Source organism: Antedon bifida, chromosome 2 (assembly GCF_963402885.1).
Source record: "Antedon bifida chromosome 2, ecAntBifi1.1, whole genome shotgun sequence".
In the NCBI taxonomy this organism is placed as follows: domain Eukaryota; kingdom Metazoa; phylum Echinodermata; class Crinoidea; order Comatulida; family Antedonidae; genus Antedon; species Antedon bifida.
Window position 1 is genome coordinate 23,216,842 of NC_136227.1, and position 21,587 is coordinate 23,238,428.

General features: G+C 32.3%; 3 protein-coding genes across 3 annotated transcripts in view; 1 reads left to right on the plus strand and 2 right to left on the minus strand.

Moving 5' to 3' along the window:
• The window catches only part of LOC144858649 (uncharacterized), a 59,168-nt gene extending 52,087 nt beyond the window's left edge, over positions 1-7,081 (minus strand). Inside the window, exon 1 of the mRNA XM_078714746.1 lies at positions 7,073-7,081. Coding sequence (XP_078570872.1) covers positions 7,073-7,076 — 4 coding nt within the window. The 5' untranslated portion in view covers positions 7,077-7,081. The remainder of the gene's footprint in view (positions 1-7,072) is intronic.
• On the plus strand, positions 961-5,770 carry LOC144834463 (putative methyltransferase DDB_G0268948). Its single transcript, XM_078689262.1, has 6 exons — positions 961-1,100; positions 2,775-2,926; positions 3,140-3,353; positions 4,629-4,726; positions 5,047-5,181; positions 5,557-5,770. Exons 1-6 carry the CDS (start codon positions 990-992, stop codon positions 5,657-5,659), a joined length of 813 nt encoding a protein of 270 aa, XP_078545388.1. The 5' UTR covers positions 961-989; the 3' UTR covers positions 5,660-5,770.
• Positions 7,082-8,247: 1,166 nt separating the features above from the next.
• Positions 8,248-21,168, minus strand: LOC144858626 (tyrosine-protein phosphatase non-receptor type 11-like). The gene is made up of 15 exons (XM_078714715.1): positions 20,995-21,168; positions 17,278-17,400; positions 16,386-16,580; positions 15,798-15,960; positions 15,197-15,313; positions 14,885-15,004; positions 14,536-14,632; positions 13,952-14,019; positions 13,195-13,386; positions 12,522-12,653; positions 12,223-12,377; positions 11,889-11,956; positions 11,155-11,306; positions 10,446-10,577; positions 8,248-9,850 (listed from the first exon to the last, which is right to left on the minus strand). Exons 1-15 carry the CDS (start codon positions 21,006-21,008, stop codon positions 9,815-9,817), a joined length of 1,764 nt encoding a protein of 587 aa, XP_078570841.1. The 5' UTR covers positions 21,009-21,168; the 3' UTR covers positions 8,248-9,814.
• Positions 21,169-21,587: the final 419 nt, after the last annotated feature.

Consider the following 21,587-nt stretch of genomic DNA (forward strand, 5'->3'; position numbering starts at 1 on the left):
CATTGAAAAAAAAAACAAATTAATTGTTAAATGTTAAAGAGTTATCCTTTAACCATTCTCAAGGCTGGCCCCAGCCTTTCCTTAACGATCTTGGGTCACGGTTAGTGATCAATAAAGCACTGTCATTCAAATACCGGAGAATTTTGCAGTTAGAGTACAAGTAGGCCTATAGTACAAGAAATCTTTAATGTAGGCCTAAAAGACAGGTTTCGAATATCAGAAATGCACGCATTCAATTCAACAAATTGTTTTCTTAAACCTTTATCTTTTTATCAAAAACAATAGAAAGTTACCTTTTGTAGCAAAATCGATCTCCAAGTCCAAATGAACACAATCGAAAGGATCCATACCCATGACATATGCCTACCACCAGTGAACTTACCTTGCGCAGTCTTTTTATGATCTGAATTCTAAAGGTTCTGTGAAACGTCCTTCTCTAAATTCTGATTGACATTCATTTAAAATTGTAGTTTCTTTTATATAATGCGTTATTGGCGATCCAGTAGGCCTATGTTTTGAAGGACTTTGATGTCTAATATTTTAAGGCAATTCAGGTCTGTATGATTTTCATACATCCATTTTAGAACTACCTTTGTGGATAGGGATTTAAAGGTACAATGGGGGTAGGGCCTGCACTGCTGGACTAAAAGACAAATAGTGATGTGAGTAATATTTTTGAGTTGACACTATTCCAAGGGAACCTCGGGGGCCAATTCCTTATCATTGTGTTTTAGGAAGATTGAGTTTGATCTAATGTTTCATTGATATTTATTTATCAATGCATTTAAAATGGTTTTCCAACAGTCTATTATAGCAGAGGCAATAGGGATTCTAATATAGTAACTATAGACTATAGGTATTAGTAACCTATATAATTTACACCGTGTCCATATGAAAAACCTGATCTAAAAATCAGTGATGCATTGTATAATAAACCTCAAGGTTTAGATGAAATATTGGTACACTGTCAATAGAAATTATCCTGCAAAATGAAATATTTCGAAGATCCAACGCACGCTGAACTTTACCAAACATATCGACCAACTTACCCAGATACACTGATAGAACGAATATGTTCTTTTTTACAAGAAAAGACACCGGTAAGTACTACAACTCAGAATCTACGATTCGCCTTTATTCATGCTACTATATTTCTATATTTTAGCCTATTCGTCAAACCGGCTGCCGGGGCGAGGCAAGAGACCAGCAATGAAAATATGGTGGTAGGACATACCGTAGCTTATTACGATTTTTTCCCTTTTTGTAAAACAAACCGTGTGTTTTAAAACAGATATCTCGAGAACAGACCCGAGACCCCAACACAAATGCCTCATTATTTTGATGGGGTCTGTTTTCGAGAAATCCCGAAAACAGAAACCCCACAAAAGAACTTTTCAATATTATTACGTTAATAATATGAGGTCATAATTATAACTAACATAATAAATAATGAGAACTTTTTGTTGGAGTCTTTGTTTTCGAGGTTATTACTTGTTTTTCTGTCAGCCAGTGGAGAGAATTATTATTACATTTTCAGCTGCAGAAACAGGGGTAACTGGCTCTGTATATTTTACAGCAATTAGGTACTTTACATTAGCCGGCCGCTACCCGGAATATTTGGCGTGTTGGAAGTGTCCTCATGGTATTGTTTTGACCTCTCGTTAAATATAAGTATGTGCTGTGAAAATGTAGTAAAATCTAGTAGATAATTGTGCTTTTTTTGCATATTTTAATCGATTTAGCACTTAACATTAACGCTAATCAAATGTTGGCATAATTTGGCAAAATGTAGCATAGTTTTATCCTAATTCTAAAACATTTTTTTTTCTAATTTCAAAATCAGATTTAAAAAATCGATAACTGAATAAACTAAATTTTAAACTAAATTTTAAACGAAATCATCCTTTATTAAAATCCTTAATAAACTCATATTAATTCATAGTGCATACGAGTATATATACAGTTAGGATTATGAACCAAGGTATAACACGGTATTAGTACGATTTAATGTATAACTGCAAGGTTTTTGAGGGGTTGACCTCGGCCCGTGCAACACGCTAAAAATTAAAGACGTGTTCAAATTTAGGGTGTTGTATAAACACAGCCTATGTTAATTGTGTAGAATTGTTTATGCTGGTCGAATAAACTACTACAGTAGTCAGTCATATGTGTTGATTGATGGTTATTGCCTAAACTGACCTTACCACTTTTTAGTTCGGACTACATCATAAAGCAAACCTAAAGGGATGCTACGGCCCTAGCGGTTGGCGCGCAATTTGCGTACTAATTGTCGTATACTGCTCGGGTCGAGCACATTATTTTGAGTCTACCCGAATAACGATTTGCAATCAATTCTGCTTATTATTATGCTACTAAATTTTAGGTTTATTAAAAATGAATTTATACAGGTAATCATAGGTAATGTTGTTTTTAATATAGGCCTACTGTAATAGTAATTTGTGCAATCATAAATTGCAACTTACTGACATTTGCTGCTAAATGTTATGGATTAGTGATTTTTTGTAATACTTCACGCCAGAAGTAATGCATTATTTAAAACCCCATATAGGCCTACACTTTAAATATTGGATAGGCCTATATATAATGTATTTAATTAATAAGGCCTAATAGTCAAAGCATCAGCTCGCCCCGTATATTTATCCCTGTCATTCATTCGTATTATTATAATATTTTCTCAAACGGTATATATATTGAATTTGTATAGTTATCTCTTTCAAGATATTAGAATATAATACTAATAATAATCTCTGCAGATACCTTTGGGGTCGGTTGTTGATGTTGGTTGTGGGTCAGGACAGTTTACCAGGTCACTAGCCAAACATTTTGATGACGTCATCGGTGTAGATATTAGTGAAGCTCAAATATCATCTGCAAGAAGATTACAGCACCTGAATACAACATACGTGTATGATGTTTTTTTTGTGTTTAGTCTAAAATAAAGTGTAATTATTTTCATCAACGTGATTTCAGAAATGTCCAAATGTGAGATGTCACAACAAGGAATAATAATAATAATATGAGAGTAAAAGTAATTAATCAATCTAAAATTTCAATTACGGAAATGCGTTTTAAAAAGCATTAATTACCAAAATAAGCGATTAAAACTAATATTTCCTAGAGTTGGAAGTGGGGAGGCAATACCCGTGCCGGCGGAATCTACAGCGCTGGTGACATGCGCAACGGCTGCTCATTATCTTGACCCAAACAAGTTTGGATCTGAAATTCAAAGAATACTAAAGCCAAATGGCTGTGTTGCCATTGTCTGTTATGAGCTGGTAAGCTGTCGATATAATGGAGAAAAAGTTGAAGAACTTGAACAAGCATTTAAAGAAGTAGGTATTAAACTTATGTTTACACAGTAATTAACAAATAAATAAGTATCACGATATCAGGGTAAATCTAAAAATAGACACAGCGCACATCCTTATGTATATGGAACGCCGGTAATCTCTCTTCTGCATACGTCACCGCAGAGAAGAGATTATCGGCGTTCCATAACTTATATATACACATGGTTTATCAACTTTTCCCCAAATAGGGGTGTTTTCCGATCTTGGTATACACTGTCAAATGGATGTCCATCTTGAAAAATACGCACACACAATAATACGAGGATGCTTCGGATTTACCTATCTCCTCCTACGATAATTGGTTTTAATAGCTGAACAGCTCGAGAACAGCTGTTGAAGATTTTTGAGAAAAAAAATTATTTTGATAGATTTAATATACGTTTATACAAATGTATTGATTTGCGATTAATGGAACATTCCAATCTCTCCCAGTATAATTATTTGGTTTACACAAGTAGGTAAATTTATGGGCCCTTAGGGATAAACCTAAAACCTTCAGATATAGTATTGCAATACATACTGTAAATACGTATTAACCATTTTTGGTCGCCATTTGAATCCAAATGTCTTACTGTGAGTGTGAGTACTGTTAGATATATAAACACATATACAAATAAACTTTATTAATGTGAGTGTGGGTTGGCCCTACTGTTAGGTATATAAACACATAATATACAAATAAACTTTATTACTGACAGTTGCTTCTCAACGTTTGTATTAATTAATAATGCACTTTACTATTTCAATCGACTATGATCGACAGTGACAGTTTTAACAAAGTATTAAATCGCAAATGTTTTACTGTATTTAGTGGTACTGTATATTATTTATAAGCCTATAAAACATAAACAAATATGTCGTTACTGAGTGGATAAAGAATATATTAAAAAGTGTTCCTCTTTGTACCCATCCTCTTCCCCATCCCTCAACCCTAATGTTACATTAAAAAAACACAAATTGGGTTTGTTTAATTAATGAGTTCAAATAAAAAATTTTAACTCATTTTGTGACAAGTTTCTCTTTCGGAAGTAATTCCCAGAGTACTGATTTTAGTTGACTACATAAATCATCGTGTCTATTTATTCGTTTCTGTAAACGATAATGTATTATTGTCCTGCGGTACGTACATTTTGAAATAGCCAGTTTGTTTACTCTGAAATGAATGTGTATTGGAGAACCATCTGTGGGCACGACCTAGATGGTACCATGTAGTTATGTGGTATGAACTTATTTAACGTAAGTTTCATTTTTCAATAGGTTTTCATGGATAAAACCACTCCTTATATGGAATCATTTTACCATCTAGTAAGGACTAAGTATGCCGATCTAGAACTACCATTTGAGAATATTGAAAGGTAATGTAGGCCTAGTTTTGACTAAACAACAATGTTGATAAAGAGAATTAGTATTGCTGATTCTGCCAACAATTTTTTCTCATCTTTAATTTAATAACCAGAAAACATCTGTAATATTCTTTTCCGTTACCGCTCGGAACACCACATCCAAAGATTATTTCATACTAACCTTTTAACTAATTTGCGCTGAGTTTAAGTTATGTTGAAGAATGATTATCAAAATTGTCATTTATTGATTGTCAAAAATAAATTTTGACACAGTTAGAGAGATAGAAACTGGTTAAAAGTGTTATAAAAAATGTGTATTGTGTTAATTTCAGAGATGATTCTTATACTATTGAAAAAGATATGATGTTGTCGGATTTCATTGGGTTTCTGAAATCCACGGCATTATACCAACTGTTCATCAATGCTAATCCAACAAAACCAGATCCAGCAATTCAATTTCAACAAAGGTAGGTACAGTAGTTGTAAAAGTAGGCATAGTTGTCTAAACTTGGCATAGTATCACATACACCATACATCAGAGTATTAATAGAAACCGTCACATGGTATTACTATTTATTTACTTTATTTGAAATGTTCTTTTGAATTGAACACCAAAATCCAAAAGGGTCGAAGTCAAACCCGTGTGAAAAAACTAACAAATAACTTCCTCTAACTTGTGTGCTGTGCTGTGTAATTTCTCATCTGGATGGAAAGTCAGAATTTGATCACAATTTTTCTAATTTACAATGTGTGCTCCTCTGGTGTCCCCACCACCTTTCAAAATGTACAGTATCCTGTGCCGTTGGAATAACACAAGCATTTTTTTAAATTTTCCATGCCAGAGCTCGTGAGATCCTGGATGTTATCACGCCTGTGCATCTTCTACCAGTCACCATGCATTTTCCTGTGTTTTTGATCTTGGCAAGAAAAACAGTTTCAAAATGAAAGATTGTTATTTCACTTATATGTAGGCCTAGGCCTAATAATTCATGGTCCATGCTATGCTAATTAGGCCTAAACAATATAATTATTATATCTCAAAGATTTCCTCATCTTATCGTTTCAAATTAAATTTCAGTATATCACCGGCGGTTTAGAATTAATGTTGACAATGCAAGGTCAAAGGTGACACAATTCTTCTGACTGGGTTCATGTTCTGTTGAACATAGTATCTCTATTTTCATCAAGTTAACTTTCATTCAGCTAAGAAATATATATGTTTTGCTTTGAAATGGTTTATGCAATCCATTCTCTCCGGTGTCTCTACTTTCTTCTATTCCATCCCATAGAACATAATCAATGGGTAACTCCAAAGTCGTTAAGGTACATCAAACCTAACGAACCACTGCAGTACAATCTTTAACGTCTTTTGGCGATTGCCTGTTTTATATACGGTAGTGAAAACGTTGGTGTCAATACCACAGCCCCCATGGTTCAACCCTAATAATAAAGTCTATCGTAAGCACTACAAATGGTCACTTTGCAAAGAGAACCCATTCTGTCGAATCTTTCTATTAATATTAAGTTCAATTTAAATTTGTATAGTATGCATGCTTTTTTGTTTAATACTGTATGATTATTAAAACTTGTGAGTATTATTTAGTGAATTGTCGAGTGAGTCAGTACAAAACTGACAAGAAAAGAATGCATAAGAATACACAAATAACAGAAGTTATTACAATCGAAAATTATTATTACATTAACAACAGGCATAAGTTGTAAAACACATGACATGGCAACAGGTGATGTATACGCGCATAAACATAATCAACGGAGTAAGCATAATTATTCAAATACTGTACCGTATAAAAATGCAGTGGTAGGAGGGGAAGGGGAGAGACGTATAAATAACATGCAGTGGTAGGAGGGGAAGGGGAGAGCCGTATAACATGCAGTGGTAGGAGGGGAAGGGGAGAGCCGTATAACATGCAGTGGGGAAGGCATGTTTGTTCTTTTTTACGACAAAGGCCACCGCCATTGTCATGTATTATGAAAAAACCACTATATCGCTGCTGCTCTGATGTGGACATTAGAATGCTGAATGTAAACACAGGAAAATGATAAACAAAAACAGTTAAAAAGACTAAATCGTAAAAATAGGGAATATGAATACAAATATATTTAGGGTAATTAAAGTAGGATAACGTTTAATAACATGAGGCGGTCAAGTGTCCAGCACAATGACCACAAACACATTTTAACATGTAAAGTAAATTATTGAAGCGTACAAAGTTAATCCGTAATCTATTAGGATATCAAATTTTACACTCTACGGTACAGTTTGTGGTATATCATGGGGCACATTTTGACATCAATTCCCTGCTCAATTTGGTAAACTTTCTACACATGAGATGAAACACATTTGATTTTTAGAACATGAGTGTTGTCATCGTTCCCCATTGAAATTGAGCGTAAATTAAGGCTAGGCTACAATGAAACCGAACAAATGGTGAAACCCACTGAATATTAATAAAAGAAAATGTTTTAATGGAAAGGGACAACTATCCTTTGAAATTTAGTAAATTAAAGAATAACCTTACTGTCCAGAAAGTGCTAATTAAAGATGTATTGTCCCTTGAAACACAAAAAAATGAAGGTCAAAATATTCTAAATTTAAATTGGCCATATCAAAGTAATATTAAAGTTATTCACTTTAAGTCGAAAATTCGAGCCAAAAACAACAAGTATACGTAATTAACAGGTAAATTAGTTTGATTACATTTCGTCTGGAAAATCGTCGCGAGCGAAAGACTGGAAGTCAACGTTATTTTTTTAACAAAAAACGATTTTTTTTTTCGACAAATTTTTGGTGATAGTTAATAACTATTATGATACTTCAAAATGACCCACCTTTTTTCGAAATCTTTTATTTTTTTGGAATTAGTCAAAGGGACAATACATATACTTTTTAGTTCTTATATTTTATCAATTTATTGTTCTTGACGAATATTGCCTAGCTTGGCGCTAATACATAATATAAATGACCCCATTCGCTCTTATTAGGCTAAGCAAGACAAAGAATTAAAACAATATTTAGTTCATACACACTGTATGGAAATTATACATTATGAGAGGAGGATCATCAGTTGAATTCCTTTTAGTAACGTGTTTTACCATCACTACACGGCTGCTGGGGGTGCATCTTTTCTACGCATTTCAATTATGCGTGTTTAAAGTTACAATCGGAGCGTACATTAATATTATTGATACATGTTTATGCATAGGCCTATGAATTTACAGATTTAATCGTATATCGTCTCCAAATACAACAATCGCATTTATTTAATCAACGATCTCTGCGCTAAGCTTTGATATCTATTTGTTTGAAACTGTTAGCAAAATACCTCCTTCTGCTAAAGGCTGACTGACTAATTTTACCATTTGTGGTAAAGCACATCAACACCAGATTATGACTACACGATTATATAACTTCTTGGTACTACAGTACTTTCCAGTTGTGCAAACCTGAACCAAGCCAACCTGCGCCTAACCTAACCGTATACAGATAAAAATGAGCTGACGTTTCAATACGCTTCTTATTTATAAGTCGATTATATTTGTTTTTGTGTAAATTGTTCAAATTAACAACGTTTCTAAATCTACAGGCAATATGAGTTTAAAATACAATGCCAACTACCAATGAATTAACGAGAATTTGAGCGGCACTTTGATTAATGGTATAGGCTACGCACAATATGTGTGTATACACTATTATTTCGTATTTCTGCTACATATGCAAAAGCTAAGTTATTTAACAAATACATTTATAGAGCTTAATCTATATACATTTTCAAAATCAGTTGCTAAAACAATGTCCAATAGTACAATACAAATGTTCAAATTATTAGTAGCACATAATTTCTATACAGTATTTGGTTTTCTCTTTTTAATAATAAAGTCATGATCACCAAGATTAATCATTTGTGTTTCTATAAAACAATAAGAATTCTAAATACCAGCAACAAAATATAATACTTTATTAGAATCAAATTATTTGATAACCTTAATTTATTTTAATATCAATAAAAACAAATTTCATAGCATCAAACCAGTTGATATCTTATATTATGAAAATCACCTATTAAATCAATGTATTATTACTGTAACAACTAACCTTATTATTTAGTAGTATCCTATTGTATATAGTTTATAAAACTTGAGAGATTCAATATATATATTTATATAGTGGTATGTCAATTTCATAAATTCAAATTATGTTCCTTTCTTACAATACAAACATACATACAAGTATAACACATTTAAAAGTAAACTAAAAAAATTTGCTAATTTCTGATTTTGTGTGATGTGTTTGAGGCACATTTTGGATTATCCTAGCTGAGACATTAGCCATGAAAATGCTATTTATAAATTACAAAAACAAAAATGATGTACATTAAATGAATAAACAGCCCGGTTAGTGACAACAAATCTTTCAAACACAACATTTTAAATCGTATCATGGTGACATGTATTTCAAAATATCATTGTAGATATAAATTGATAAAAATATGCGACAAATCATGTTTTTAAGTGTAGTTCAGTACTAGTATTTTCAATTAATGAAATTAACATACTACTCTTTAAAAGGATAAAAAAGATGAAATTGTTTTAAGATATAATAATAATAATAATAATAATAATAATAATACTGTACATATCTATTAGCAATAATATAGACAACGATAGGTAAATAGTATCGAAACTCATCTGATTTTTCAGTTTATTTTCAATAGTACAGTTACAATCTAAACACTCATTTTGGGTTTTCATAATTGTCACTTTAAAACATTTTGTATTTACGTCTTTTCATCATAGATAAAATTGTTAAACATTTGCATACTCTTTTTCTTCCAATAAATACCTCAATTATACAATAGGAAAATTACTTTTGAGGTGTTTAAGTCACTTTAAATTAACAGTGATCTATACGAAATGAATTCCTTTTAGATGAGACATAGAATCCATAAACATTGGAAGCGGATATCAAATGTCTAGTGAGGCATTTATTCATAGCATTGATTTCATGATAAGCACATGCAATGCGTGGATGTACTCAGGTATCTTTGTGTTTGCAGTCCGTGTTGATGAACGCTGAATTCTTTACTTTTTATTAGGTAGCTGTGGTTGCTTCTTTATCTGTCAAAAATAGTATTATGACAATGACTTCAAACTTTATTTAATCACACAAATCTATGTACATCTACAGTGATCTATATTTGACAATTTACAAATGAAACCGACCTCTGTGAGTAAATTAATTAAGCCTTTAAGTTGGTTGTTCCATATTTTGGTGCGATAGCACAAATAATTTGATGAGGTGAAAATATAATAATATAACAATTTTCATCTTTCACAGAATGAAATTATTTTTGGCATGAATATAAAACATTAATTATTTGTTTTATAACACACCTACTTTTAGCGAGAGGCTAGGCCAAGGCCTAAATCATTTGAAAAGGCAGTGCTCCAATTTTGGACATGCAGTAGAAAAATGATTGACAGCCTCTTGCGTGTGGTTGCTCAGTGTGTAACAAAAATGAATGGACAAAATCAAATTGCAGTACCTGCACACACATAACGACATTACACTCTCGATAAGGTCATTAAGAGTGCAATAGAACATTTATTCAATAACACATGTGACCCACAATCCTCCAATCAAATGAAAAAATCTACTTATGTGTGTTATAATAACTGTTTAATCTCACATAGTAGTGCAATATTGACTCACCTGTGATTTTGATACAGGATTGATGTTTTCATACAATTTTGGCTCTTCATACTGTGCTCCTTTATTAAGGGCCATCAAATCTTCATGTGCTTTTTTTGTATTAATGTATTCTCGACCTACTTTTTGATTTTGCTATAGTATAAAAAAAAACATTTCATTCAAAAGAAAAGAACTTATTGCAGCAATTAGGACATGAGAAATAGAATATGTGGCTATCGTCAGAAGCATAAGTGCGAAATCTGGCTTCACCTGAAAAACTTTGATGGTGAAAAATGTGTCAGTAGTTTTTTTTCAGTTGGTGCAATGTGTTTATGCAAGCAATTAAAATCTGGTGACGACAGTTCCTGCATTTTCAGGTGCTGACAAGATAATGTACTGCCCTCACCATGGAAGAGTGTAATTTCACTACACAATTCACAATTCACATAATTTCTCTTGTACAGGTGTCAATTGAAATGTGTGTCCACATAGATAGTGAATCTACAAATTTGAGAAGTAAGTATATTCTACTAATTCAAATCCTGTATTGGACCACTTTGTAAATGGCAAAATAGGAGTTAGTGTTTGGTTTTGGTACTTTAAACATTTACTGTACAGGAAAGCAAGAAAATCATGTTAGTGTTCTTTAAACTGACGTAGAATAATAAATATAACAACTTTCATGTTAGTATACTATTGCAAGACCACTAAAATAAATAAGGATTCTTACCACTTCAGCTTGCACCCTCTGAGCTAGTGTTTCAATATAATGTTGTACTGCATGGTAAATAAACTTGTACTGTGCTTCGGTTTGAACCATCCCAGAGCGCTGACTTCTAAGCATTTGGATAGTTCGATGAATATCAATCTCACAATCCAACCCTGAAACAAACATACAACAGATTTCAAACCAAAAGAAATAATATTGCAATAAATAGATGATTTTAAATTTTATCAAGTGCTATATAAGACAATTATTAATAAATAACAAAAAGTTTATATAGTTTTTAAAATGCTAAAATGTACAGTATATTAGTTTTTTTTTATTCATTAATGGTTTGTTTAAAAAAGAATACTATAAACTAAAATGGAACAGTCCAACTTTACATCTAGCTCCATTGACAACAAGCATTGAAGAACATACATACATGCAGGACTGTTCTTAAATTAATTCATTTGGTATAGAGCTCTGTCTACACTATCAAACTAATTTGACAAAGCAAAATGTGATGTGCCCAAAAATGGTAGTGATGTGCCCAAATATGGTAGTTTTATGACATCACTGTGTCACATGACAAGTTTGATAGTGTAGACAGAGACAGGGTCAATATTTGTATGTTTAATAAAACAGTGCTTTATGCATGCATCAAAACCTAACAAAGTTTTTTTTATAGCTTTAGTCATTGAAATTTTATAAAAACGTATACTATTCAGACATAAACTATATAATTAAAAACAGCATACCATGTTGTTTGATGAGATTTAATACTATATCTATCATAATAAATGTTCCCGTCCTTCCAATACCAGCACTAGGAAAAAACAAAATCTCAGATTACATTATTAAGCATTTTTATAATACATAATTTTGGTAAACCCATACACTATTCCAGAATATCATGTGATACCATTAAATTTGCTACTTAAACTTTTGTACAGTACAACCTTTTGTTCATATTACCAAAGACAAATTGTACAGCACAGTACATATGAAATCAATCAGGCTGAAGATGTCTATTGTCTTTGACAAATTTCTATTGGAGCCTTGGTTGCAATATTAAATGTTGTTTATACGAACCTACAATGCACTACGATAGGTCCAGCATCAGGAATTGATTCTTGTTTATTGTTGTAGTCATGAAGAAAATTGAGCACTCTACTAGGTTCTTGAGGAACACCATGATCGGGCCAACTTTTAAAATGAAAATGATATGTTTCTCGAATTTCATCAGGCTATAAAAAGTAAAGAAAAGGTTAAATTGTGATCCAATAAATTAGTACTTCATTTTATAGCATTTTGGAGAAGTAATGATAAAGTATCTACTAGCATTGAACCAAGAAAAATGAATTAGAACAAATACTTCAAAATAAACTTACAAAATCCGAGTGTTGAACAGAGAAATTGCGTAACACATAATCGGCCATTGAATGTTCATGATCTGAAGTGACAGATATCTTATTCCATGTCTTTGTATTTCCTCGATCAGGCCAATACCTTACACATTTATTCTAAAAGTAAGACAACTTATTATACTTAAGGGACAAATTGTTAAAGTTAAATAACAGAACTAGAAAAACATGGATAAATTAAATCTCCAATATACTTCTATTCAGATACAACACTACATAAAGTGTAACCTTAGCAGTGATGTAGCCACAAGAAATAAAGTGGTCCGGTTTTCGGAAGAAATAGGAACAATCTCTGATCAGCCACTGGGTTGTCAAAGGCCTATGTGGAAAAGTGGTCAGGTTGAAACCTTACCAACCGTACTGGTGGTTATGACCCTGCATGGAGTAGATATTATTATTATTATTATGACCTCACAAAAATGAAATAAAATTATATGGACACTGTGACCTAGACCTGGTACACTATAATTATTTGAGAAATTCATCTATATTCTCAAAATAGGTAGTTAGTGAAGTGGTTGATGGGAGCTTCCTAAAAAAATTCATAAAAATTGTCAACAAATATAAAATAACATTATCATCAAGATATTTATACTTGGATAAACATAAGGGGTAAATGTATCAATACTTGATATATTACCTTTCCTCTTTCAACCTCTTTCGTTGTCATGACAATAATTCTAGAATTTTCTTGCCATATCATCCTCCAGAAATCAACAACTGTATCTTTCAGACAACCCTGTGTAGCAACGTATTTCTTCATATTGTCCCAATGTGAATCTAATTTATCAATTAGGCCATCTTGTTGTTGTATTGCTTGTGCTTTACTCATCTGAAAACAGTATTTATTTTATTTAGTTCTTCTTTAAACTGGGCAATCTATTCCATACAGGAATGTTTGCCAGTACACAACTCACAGAAAAACCCAAACAATTTCAACCCTTCTTTCACCACACATCTATATATGTGTATATACACACACCCAGAATTCAATTACTAATTCAATAGTGATGGTGTGAAAGGAACACAAACATTTTTGTTTTTCATTTAAAACTGTTTTTCTATACAATCTAGTGGTAGAGCGTCATCCCGGATAAGTAGTATAAAGTGTAGGTCCAGTGTAACCAAAATGCTTGTGTTCACTTTAAAGAATCTAATACATCTTTTGAGACGAGTAGGGGGTTATCCGGCTGTAATAATTCAATTTATATATTAATAAAATACACCATAATACAGTTTAGGCATAAACAAATATGCTTTCAAGAAAAATAATTTTCTGGTAAATTTGTTATTAAAACAATTTCAGACTCCCTTAAACTGCATTAATACTATTAAAATAGCATTTGGAAAACAAAACATGTTTCCACTTACTTGTAGCAGATGTGTAGTATACTTACATCTATATAGTTTGCATTGATATAATCACCGGGTTCAGAATCTGTTAATAACACCCTTGTATGGTCAACTGTAATATAAATAAAAAATAAATAAAAACTGGTTAGATGTTTACCCTACTCTGACGTAATTGCACTTTCTGCTAAGTACATTTTAAGAATAGTTGCACAAAAATAAATAATTCTTAGGTGGGACTCGAACCCACATCCAGATCACAGGGCTGGCATTCAAACCTCTTGACCACTGAGCTTGCTTGTTACAATCAAGCCCAAGGAAGCAGTGGCTATTCCACCAATAGGTAATAATAATTTACTAATTCAACAGTACACTTTATTCCAAAGTGTGACGGACAGTGCCAGAGCCAACACCAGAACCAAAAGCCTGATAGGAAAGCTATTTTTCTTCAAATTAAAAATTGTTATTGCACTTTTTGGTAAACACATTTTTTTTTGTTTAACTGTGAATTGAATATATTATGGTAAAACTAAACATTATTATACTGCTGGATGGACAGCCATCTATTTTTTAATGTCACTGAAAATGTTTTTAACGATTCGCTTTGAAGGTTTGCTGGTGTGAAACTTACATGGCAAGATATTTTTGTATCTATTCTTTGCTTTGTTGTCAGGCATTGCTCCAACCTTTCTTGGTAACAGGTATTTACTATCCATTTGTTGTAAGTTCTGCAATGAAAATACTATCCATTAGTATACAAATAATGAATGTTTATGAGTTGATTGACTGGTCTATCTAACGAGGTGGAAACTTCTATTCAATAATCTGCTGCTTCTATCTTTAAACATTGTCGAAGGCTGAAGTGTATTGAAAAAGGCAGTTCTTCAATTGTTAACACGGAGTAGAACATTTATAGACAGGGCATACAATGTTTACAAAAAGCTGAACATGCATTATAATAATCAATATTAAAGTTTAACCTCAAACTCTTCTTCAAATCCAGCCTTTGCATTCTCTTCTTTTGCTGATCTCATTTCACGTTCTAAGACATCCACTCGATCTTTAATGCCAGCTGCAGATATACGTGTTGCATTGAATGGCTGCAAAACAATACCACTTACAACATGGGTCATACAATATAAAATAAATCATTAGTTAATTACACACCAATGTGAAAAAACAAAAAATAGTAGAAATAATACGCCTTCTGGCAATTTTTCAAATCTGCAACCGCTTACATCAGGTAGAATCTTCCAACTATGCTTGATATCACTCTACAATTGTTGGCTTACCTGCTTTAAGTGGACAACCAAACCTGATGTCTCTACCATTGGATTCTTCCGATAATGCTCAACAAGGTCAGCCAATGTATCAAATTGCTCTCCTCCACCAACATCATAGCGACCATCCTGCCAAATCAATACCAGGATTAAAGTCCATGCAAAAGAGAACCTTATTTGACTACAATGCTATTCTGTCAACAATTCTTTTGTAATGTAATTAATACAATGGAGTCTTCCTTGTACACATGCCCATTTTTTCAGTGAGACAAAATAGATTGAAATTCATATATAAAGTAGCATACAAATCATTTCAATCAAATATATATCTGAAATCGTCCCAAAGGATTGGTTCAAACTTGCCCGATCAACTACAGCATCCGATGAACGCAAAAGTCAGATGGAAGCAATTAAAAACTTGTAAAGGAATGATTAATAATGAGTTATCAAGGAATAAATGCACCTTTCTTATCGCTGTTATAGCTCAGCGGCATCACATTTTATTGATATCACTACATTTACATGTGCTGCACAATTAACAGTATAAACTATCTTAATTCATATTTAGCGATATGCTTGTGAACCAATACCAATATTAAAAAGAAATTGTTACCTTTGATCTGATCATAACATGTGTAACCTTGTCATCTGTTCTCACTGACAACACAAAATCGCCTGGGTTGCTGTGGCTTTCCCGCACTAGATAGCTTCCATTCCTTCCCTTTTCTGTCAAACATCTTTCAGCTTCTTTTCCAGTTATATGTCCATGAAACCACCTAATAATTAAAAAAGAGAATTGTGAAAATTTCATCTGTTTATGGTCTTAATTAACTCTTATCAGTTACAATCCCAGACCACTAGAGTTGACTTGAACTGCCTCTGTTTAATATTAATCAGCAAACCTTAAAAATTGTGTACTGTTTATGAAAAAAAAATAGAAGCAAAATTGCCAAAAAACACATTAGGCTTTGTATGGTAATTTGTCAAACAGCAAACCTGTATTGATTATCTTAAAATGACACACACAGTATTGACAGGGTATTGAAAACTGGTACAATGCCTATTTAAGGAAGACTGTGGTAATTCCAGACCAGCATTGAGTCGGCTCTGATTAGTCTCAAACGACATAAATTAATAATAACAGAAATTAATAAAAGACATACTAATTCACCAGAACAAACTACTTATTTTTTTTACATACCTTTCAGTTGTTGGATCAGCTGAATTGAGTGGAAATTTTAATTCTATAACAAGCCCATTACGTTCTCTAAGTTGATTGTGTCCTTCCGTATAATGCTGTACCAACTCAGCTAGAGTAGCAAACTTTTCACCTCCGTAAAGATCATAGTAGTCACCTGTGCTCTGTATTTTTATATGAGTAATTTCATCATTCCTCCTTTTTAATATCAAGATATATTTAAGTTACATAAACATTTTGCAACAAGTTTGAAAGAAGAATAGACCTAGTCAACTGGACTAAACAGTTATATAGAACAAAAACATTAAAGCAACGATCACATATCTCCGCCAAGCGTCGACTTCCAAAATTAAACATGTTTTTGAATTTCTATTGTTTAAAATACCGAACACTAAAGTGTAGACCAAACATAATGATATTATGTTTATTGTTAATGTTATATAAAAGTTATGTAGTTTGCAGTTGGTAACCACAAAAAGTCACAATTTGGCCTTCATCCGAGGGCCTAAAAGTGGTTCAGAATTGGGATCCTGGTCCGTGACCACATATATCTTTATGTGGTTTAAATGTGGTAAAGATCCGTCTTTTAGTTTTGACGGTATCCTGCTATTATCCTGTTATCTAAACAAACAAATTACAAATATCACAGACACATTTTGAATAACTTTTTTTTTAAATGGTTACAACTATCATTACGACTTTCTTACACTATTTAAAATAATATAACATTTAGTTGCTATATGTTTGTCAATACATTTTTTAAATTTTGAAATAAAACAATCATCCAATGAATAATGGAAAGAAATATTAATCTGACAAAGACAATTTCATAATCAATAAAAGAAAATAATAATGTTATCACATTGATTGAATTATTGTTACATTTGTCACATACCTGACAGATAATGTGAAATCACCTGGGTTGCTTTTGCTTGGGCGACATAAAAAACTACGATCAAAACCTCGTTGTAACAAAAGTTGCTCCGCATCTAATCCAGAAATGTTTGGGTGAAACCACCTAAAAACAAAAATTACAAATTTATTGAACATAAATTGTTTAATCAACCAGAAAAAAGTCTAAATAGTGTTTTAAAATTATTCATGTCAAATAAATGTGTAGGCCATTGCAAAAGTACAGTATATCATTATCAGTATCTAAACATTGACATGTTGGCTTATTTTGCACTGTGGGAACTAATGTTCTAAAATAGTTCTTTTATTTACTTAAAGAATATACACTTTGCACCTCACAATGCAAACAATGCTCAAACATTTAAATTTATGATTCAAAATTGTCCAACAGAACACATTAAATCTGTATACTATTATTAACATTAACAAATTCTACCAATTGCAATAAACAAGGAAAGGTTTTATTGAACATAATGTTCACACAGTAGCATGGCATGTCTATCTAACTCGCACTACTACAGGTCTAAGTTTCCCTAGATTTTCTAATTGTTTTTTAGTTTTTAACTTCCTTATTCCTTGTGTATGAATTGCCAAACAACTGGTCATGAGACATCCTTAATAACTGATGGTACTTCCTGATTCAGCCAAGCCTACTTGTACACCAGTGCTACTAGCAACTATTGGATGCACACATCATAAACTTTTACCATATAATTAAACTTGTAATGTAATACATTTAAGCACAACATTGTTAAATACTGTCAGTAATAATAGTCTTACTAAGACAATTAATGCATCTATCAGATTGTACTTGAACTAGTTTAATTTTCCAAAATGTTATATATTATTATATAAAGTAGTCTACCTATAACTTGACTCTTTGACAAAATGATCAAACAAATTTAACTCTTACTAATTTGGTTCTGAGATAAAGCAGGACACCTCAAACTTGACCCACTTTGTTCAAAGGTTTTAAACTGAGAACATGGCATGGGTAAAATTAAAAAAGGGGCCTATTTGTAATGAGGCTACAGTACCATACAGTCAAACACCGCTTTTAGTGGTGATAAAGATCATTTGAAAACAAAACTTTATCAAACAATCAATTTTATTATCCAGCTGGATTTTAATAATAATTATCATCATCCTAACAGTGGTCATAGACAATGATGACTGGTAGGTCTGATCAGATTCCTCCACACAGCTCTGTCTTGAACTGTTCACAGTGTCTTTAAATCTTAGAGATTGGTCTATTGGTCTATACCCTGTTTGCATTTATTATCGCATAACTGTGCGCAAAAGTAAAGTATAAACTGCCAAGGGAACCGCTGCTGGTCTATCTTCTCAACATATTTGTGTCAATCTCTGATTTACAGGTACAGTTATTAGCAAGTCCTTTATTGTTAGTTGCATTTTGATTTACTGGTACAGTTATTAGCAAGTCCTTTATTGTTAGTTGCATTTTGATTTACTGGTACAGTTATTAGCAAGTCCTTTATTGGTAGCATTTTGACACTTCTACTGTATGTTGTTTTATCTTGTCTTGAAATGTTCATTATGGTTCGGAGACAGAGTTTCTTTACATGTAATCTTTTGACAGGTTTCAGTACAGTTAGCATTAAACTCATAGTACAGTGGGTAATAAAATAAAAAAAAACCATTGTCTGATATAAGGAGTTTACTTAATTACCAGGAAATTACATCAAATATTTACACTAACAGAGTGCATACAGTAATGATTACTGAAAAATTAATGATAATAATTAAAAGTTATTAATAATATAGTACACATAAACCTAAGGGCCCTCTTGAATCATATCCAACAAAATGTAAATAAATTGTAAAAATACTTACTAACTTATATAATGTTTGTACTGTACAAACAAATATAATACAGAATTGAAATATAACATTAACACTTTACTTCCTCATTAACAAAAGATGAATTCACTACTAGTACAAAATCTTGTATTGAAAAAAAGAACCTGCATGTTTTTATTTATTACATACTTTGAAATTGAAAGTAAACAAATCCTCTTCAAAATCTATAATTGCTTTGTGATTTTTTTTTGTAAATTAATATTAAAAAAATCAAAACTATATTATGAAACAGAAAGACGTTGACTCATTTTGATGACTCAAAAATCAGGTCATGAAACATACATTTAGTTGAATCATTGCAAGTAAAGTATACTCATTGCATAAGGCTTACCTCTTGCATCTCTATGTCTAAATACTCACCAAGTAAATGACCAATTGCAAGTATTATTAGGGCACATTTTATTGAAAACAATAGAAAATTGAAAGAACATTATAAAAGAAACTTTAATGCTTATTTGGATTTACATCTTATTTTAAAGAACAAAACAATGTTTTTGAATATTAAAGATAAATTGTCCCACACATAATACAGTAGTTATTCACTACTAAAATTGGATCGAAAAAAAACCAAACCATTATTTACCTGTAAAAACTGTAATTTAAAAATAGTCTATTGACTGGGAGTCAATGGGTTTTTGGTTGAATTTAACCATTTATTTTGTCTATTTATGTGAAAGCAATATAATTTTAAAGTTTTTTATTTCTATGGAAGTGATTAACTTTATTAAAACTGTGAAATGGCCTATTCAAAGTCTTTATTTTAAATATTAATCTTCATTTTTCATGTTTTTGGGGGACAATACATCTGTAATAATAAATTTGCATTTATTTCAGGTTTTTAGCTGAATAAAAGAATTAATAAAAAAAAAATCAATGTAATTGTAACACACTTTTGAATATTCCTAGCAGTACAGTTTAGTACACATAAATGGTTAGTTGTACTAATATACTTCTTTATTCGTAAGTAAACTCTGAACACATTGATGATTGTGAGACAGAATGAACCTCATTTTAGTGTAATTCCATAAACTTCTTAATGGTCTTCAGTGTTGACCATGTAAATGTTATATGTCCCTAGAATCTCAAAGACCAAATTCTTTATCATATATCATTGGTAAAGGAACTTGTCAATAGATTAGTATGATCCACTATATGACCCCCAGAAGAGGTGCGTCATTTACAAATAATTATTGACTCAGGGGTAAAAAAATCTAGATGAACAATGTGTGTTAATGTTCGTCAATTTACCACCCACCATATCATAAACAACATGGTCACATTACGTTAACATGGGTGCGTCATGGTCACCTACAGATAAGTCATATTTTTGACGGACATGGTATTCATAAGGTATGACACACAGCAGACAAATGACAAATTTTTATACTGCTTAAAAAAGTAAACCTAGGCTTTTATTTAGTCTACTGAGTAGTAAATAGCCTAGCTAGCTAGTAGATAATCAGTGGTACTGTAGGCAGAGAGGTGGCAACAAACAGTTAGGCCTAGCCTAGGCCTACCTAGTTAGTAATACTAAAGCCAGCAACCCCCAGCAGGCAACACACACCATTTGGGTCCTAACAGGAGGCCCTATTAGGCTAGATGTAACTAAGCCTAGGGTTGGAGCCTAGGCCTAGGTAAGTAAGTAAGTAAGCCTGGGCAGTCCCCCTAGCCTCTAGGCCTAGAGTTAGTAGTAGCCTAGCTAGGCGAGTATGGGCCTAAGCTTAGCCTATAGGCTAGTACTAGGCTAGTAGTAGCCTATAGGCTAGGGTAGTTAGGAGATAGGAGGGGAGCGCGCGGTAGAAATAAGCAAGTTGTTTACCTTCTGGACGCCATTTCTTGTGGGTAACAGCAATAGACAACCCCTAAATTCAACACGGTAACTCAACGATACAACTTCTATCTATTGTTACTATTTTAGGTTTATTGTTTCTGTCAACAAACATCGACAAACTGATCCTCCTCCTCCAAACAAAAAGTGTCCAGACAGCACTGCTGCTGCATGTACTTCCTCCTTTTTCTTGGATTGCTGATCAGTAAAATATCGCGTTAACTTGAGTGATAAACGCGTCATATAAATTAAGCTGTAACACAACACTGGACATCAACATAACTACATTATAGCCATTTTATTAGGCCGAACTGTTGTATTTTTGCATGTATTAATTTGTTGCTCAATGATGGGCGACAAATAAATACATGCAAAAATAAAACTAGAAATTTGAATTTGCAATAGTACAAATAATTTCATGTGAAATATATAACAAATTTTCATCTTTCACTGAATGAAATTATTTGTTCCATTGCACAAATGTAAAACATTAATTACCGTATTTACTCGAGTAAACGCCCATCGTTTGGAAAAACAACTCCCCTAAAAAAAACGCCGGCCACATGCATAATACAGTACATAAC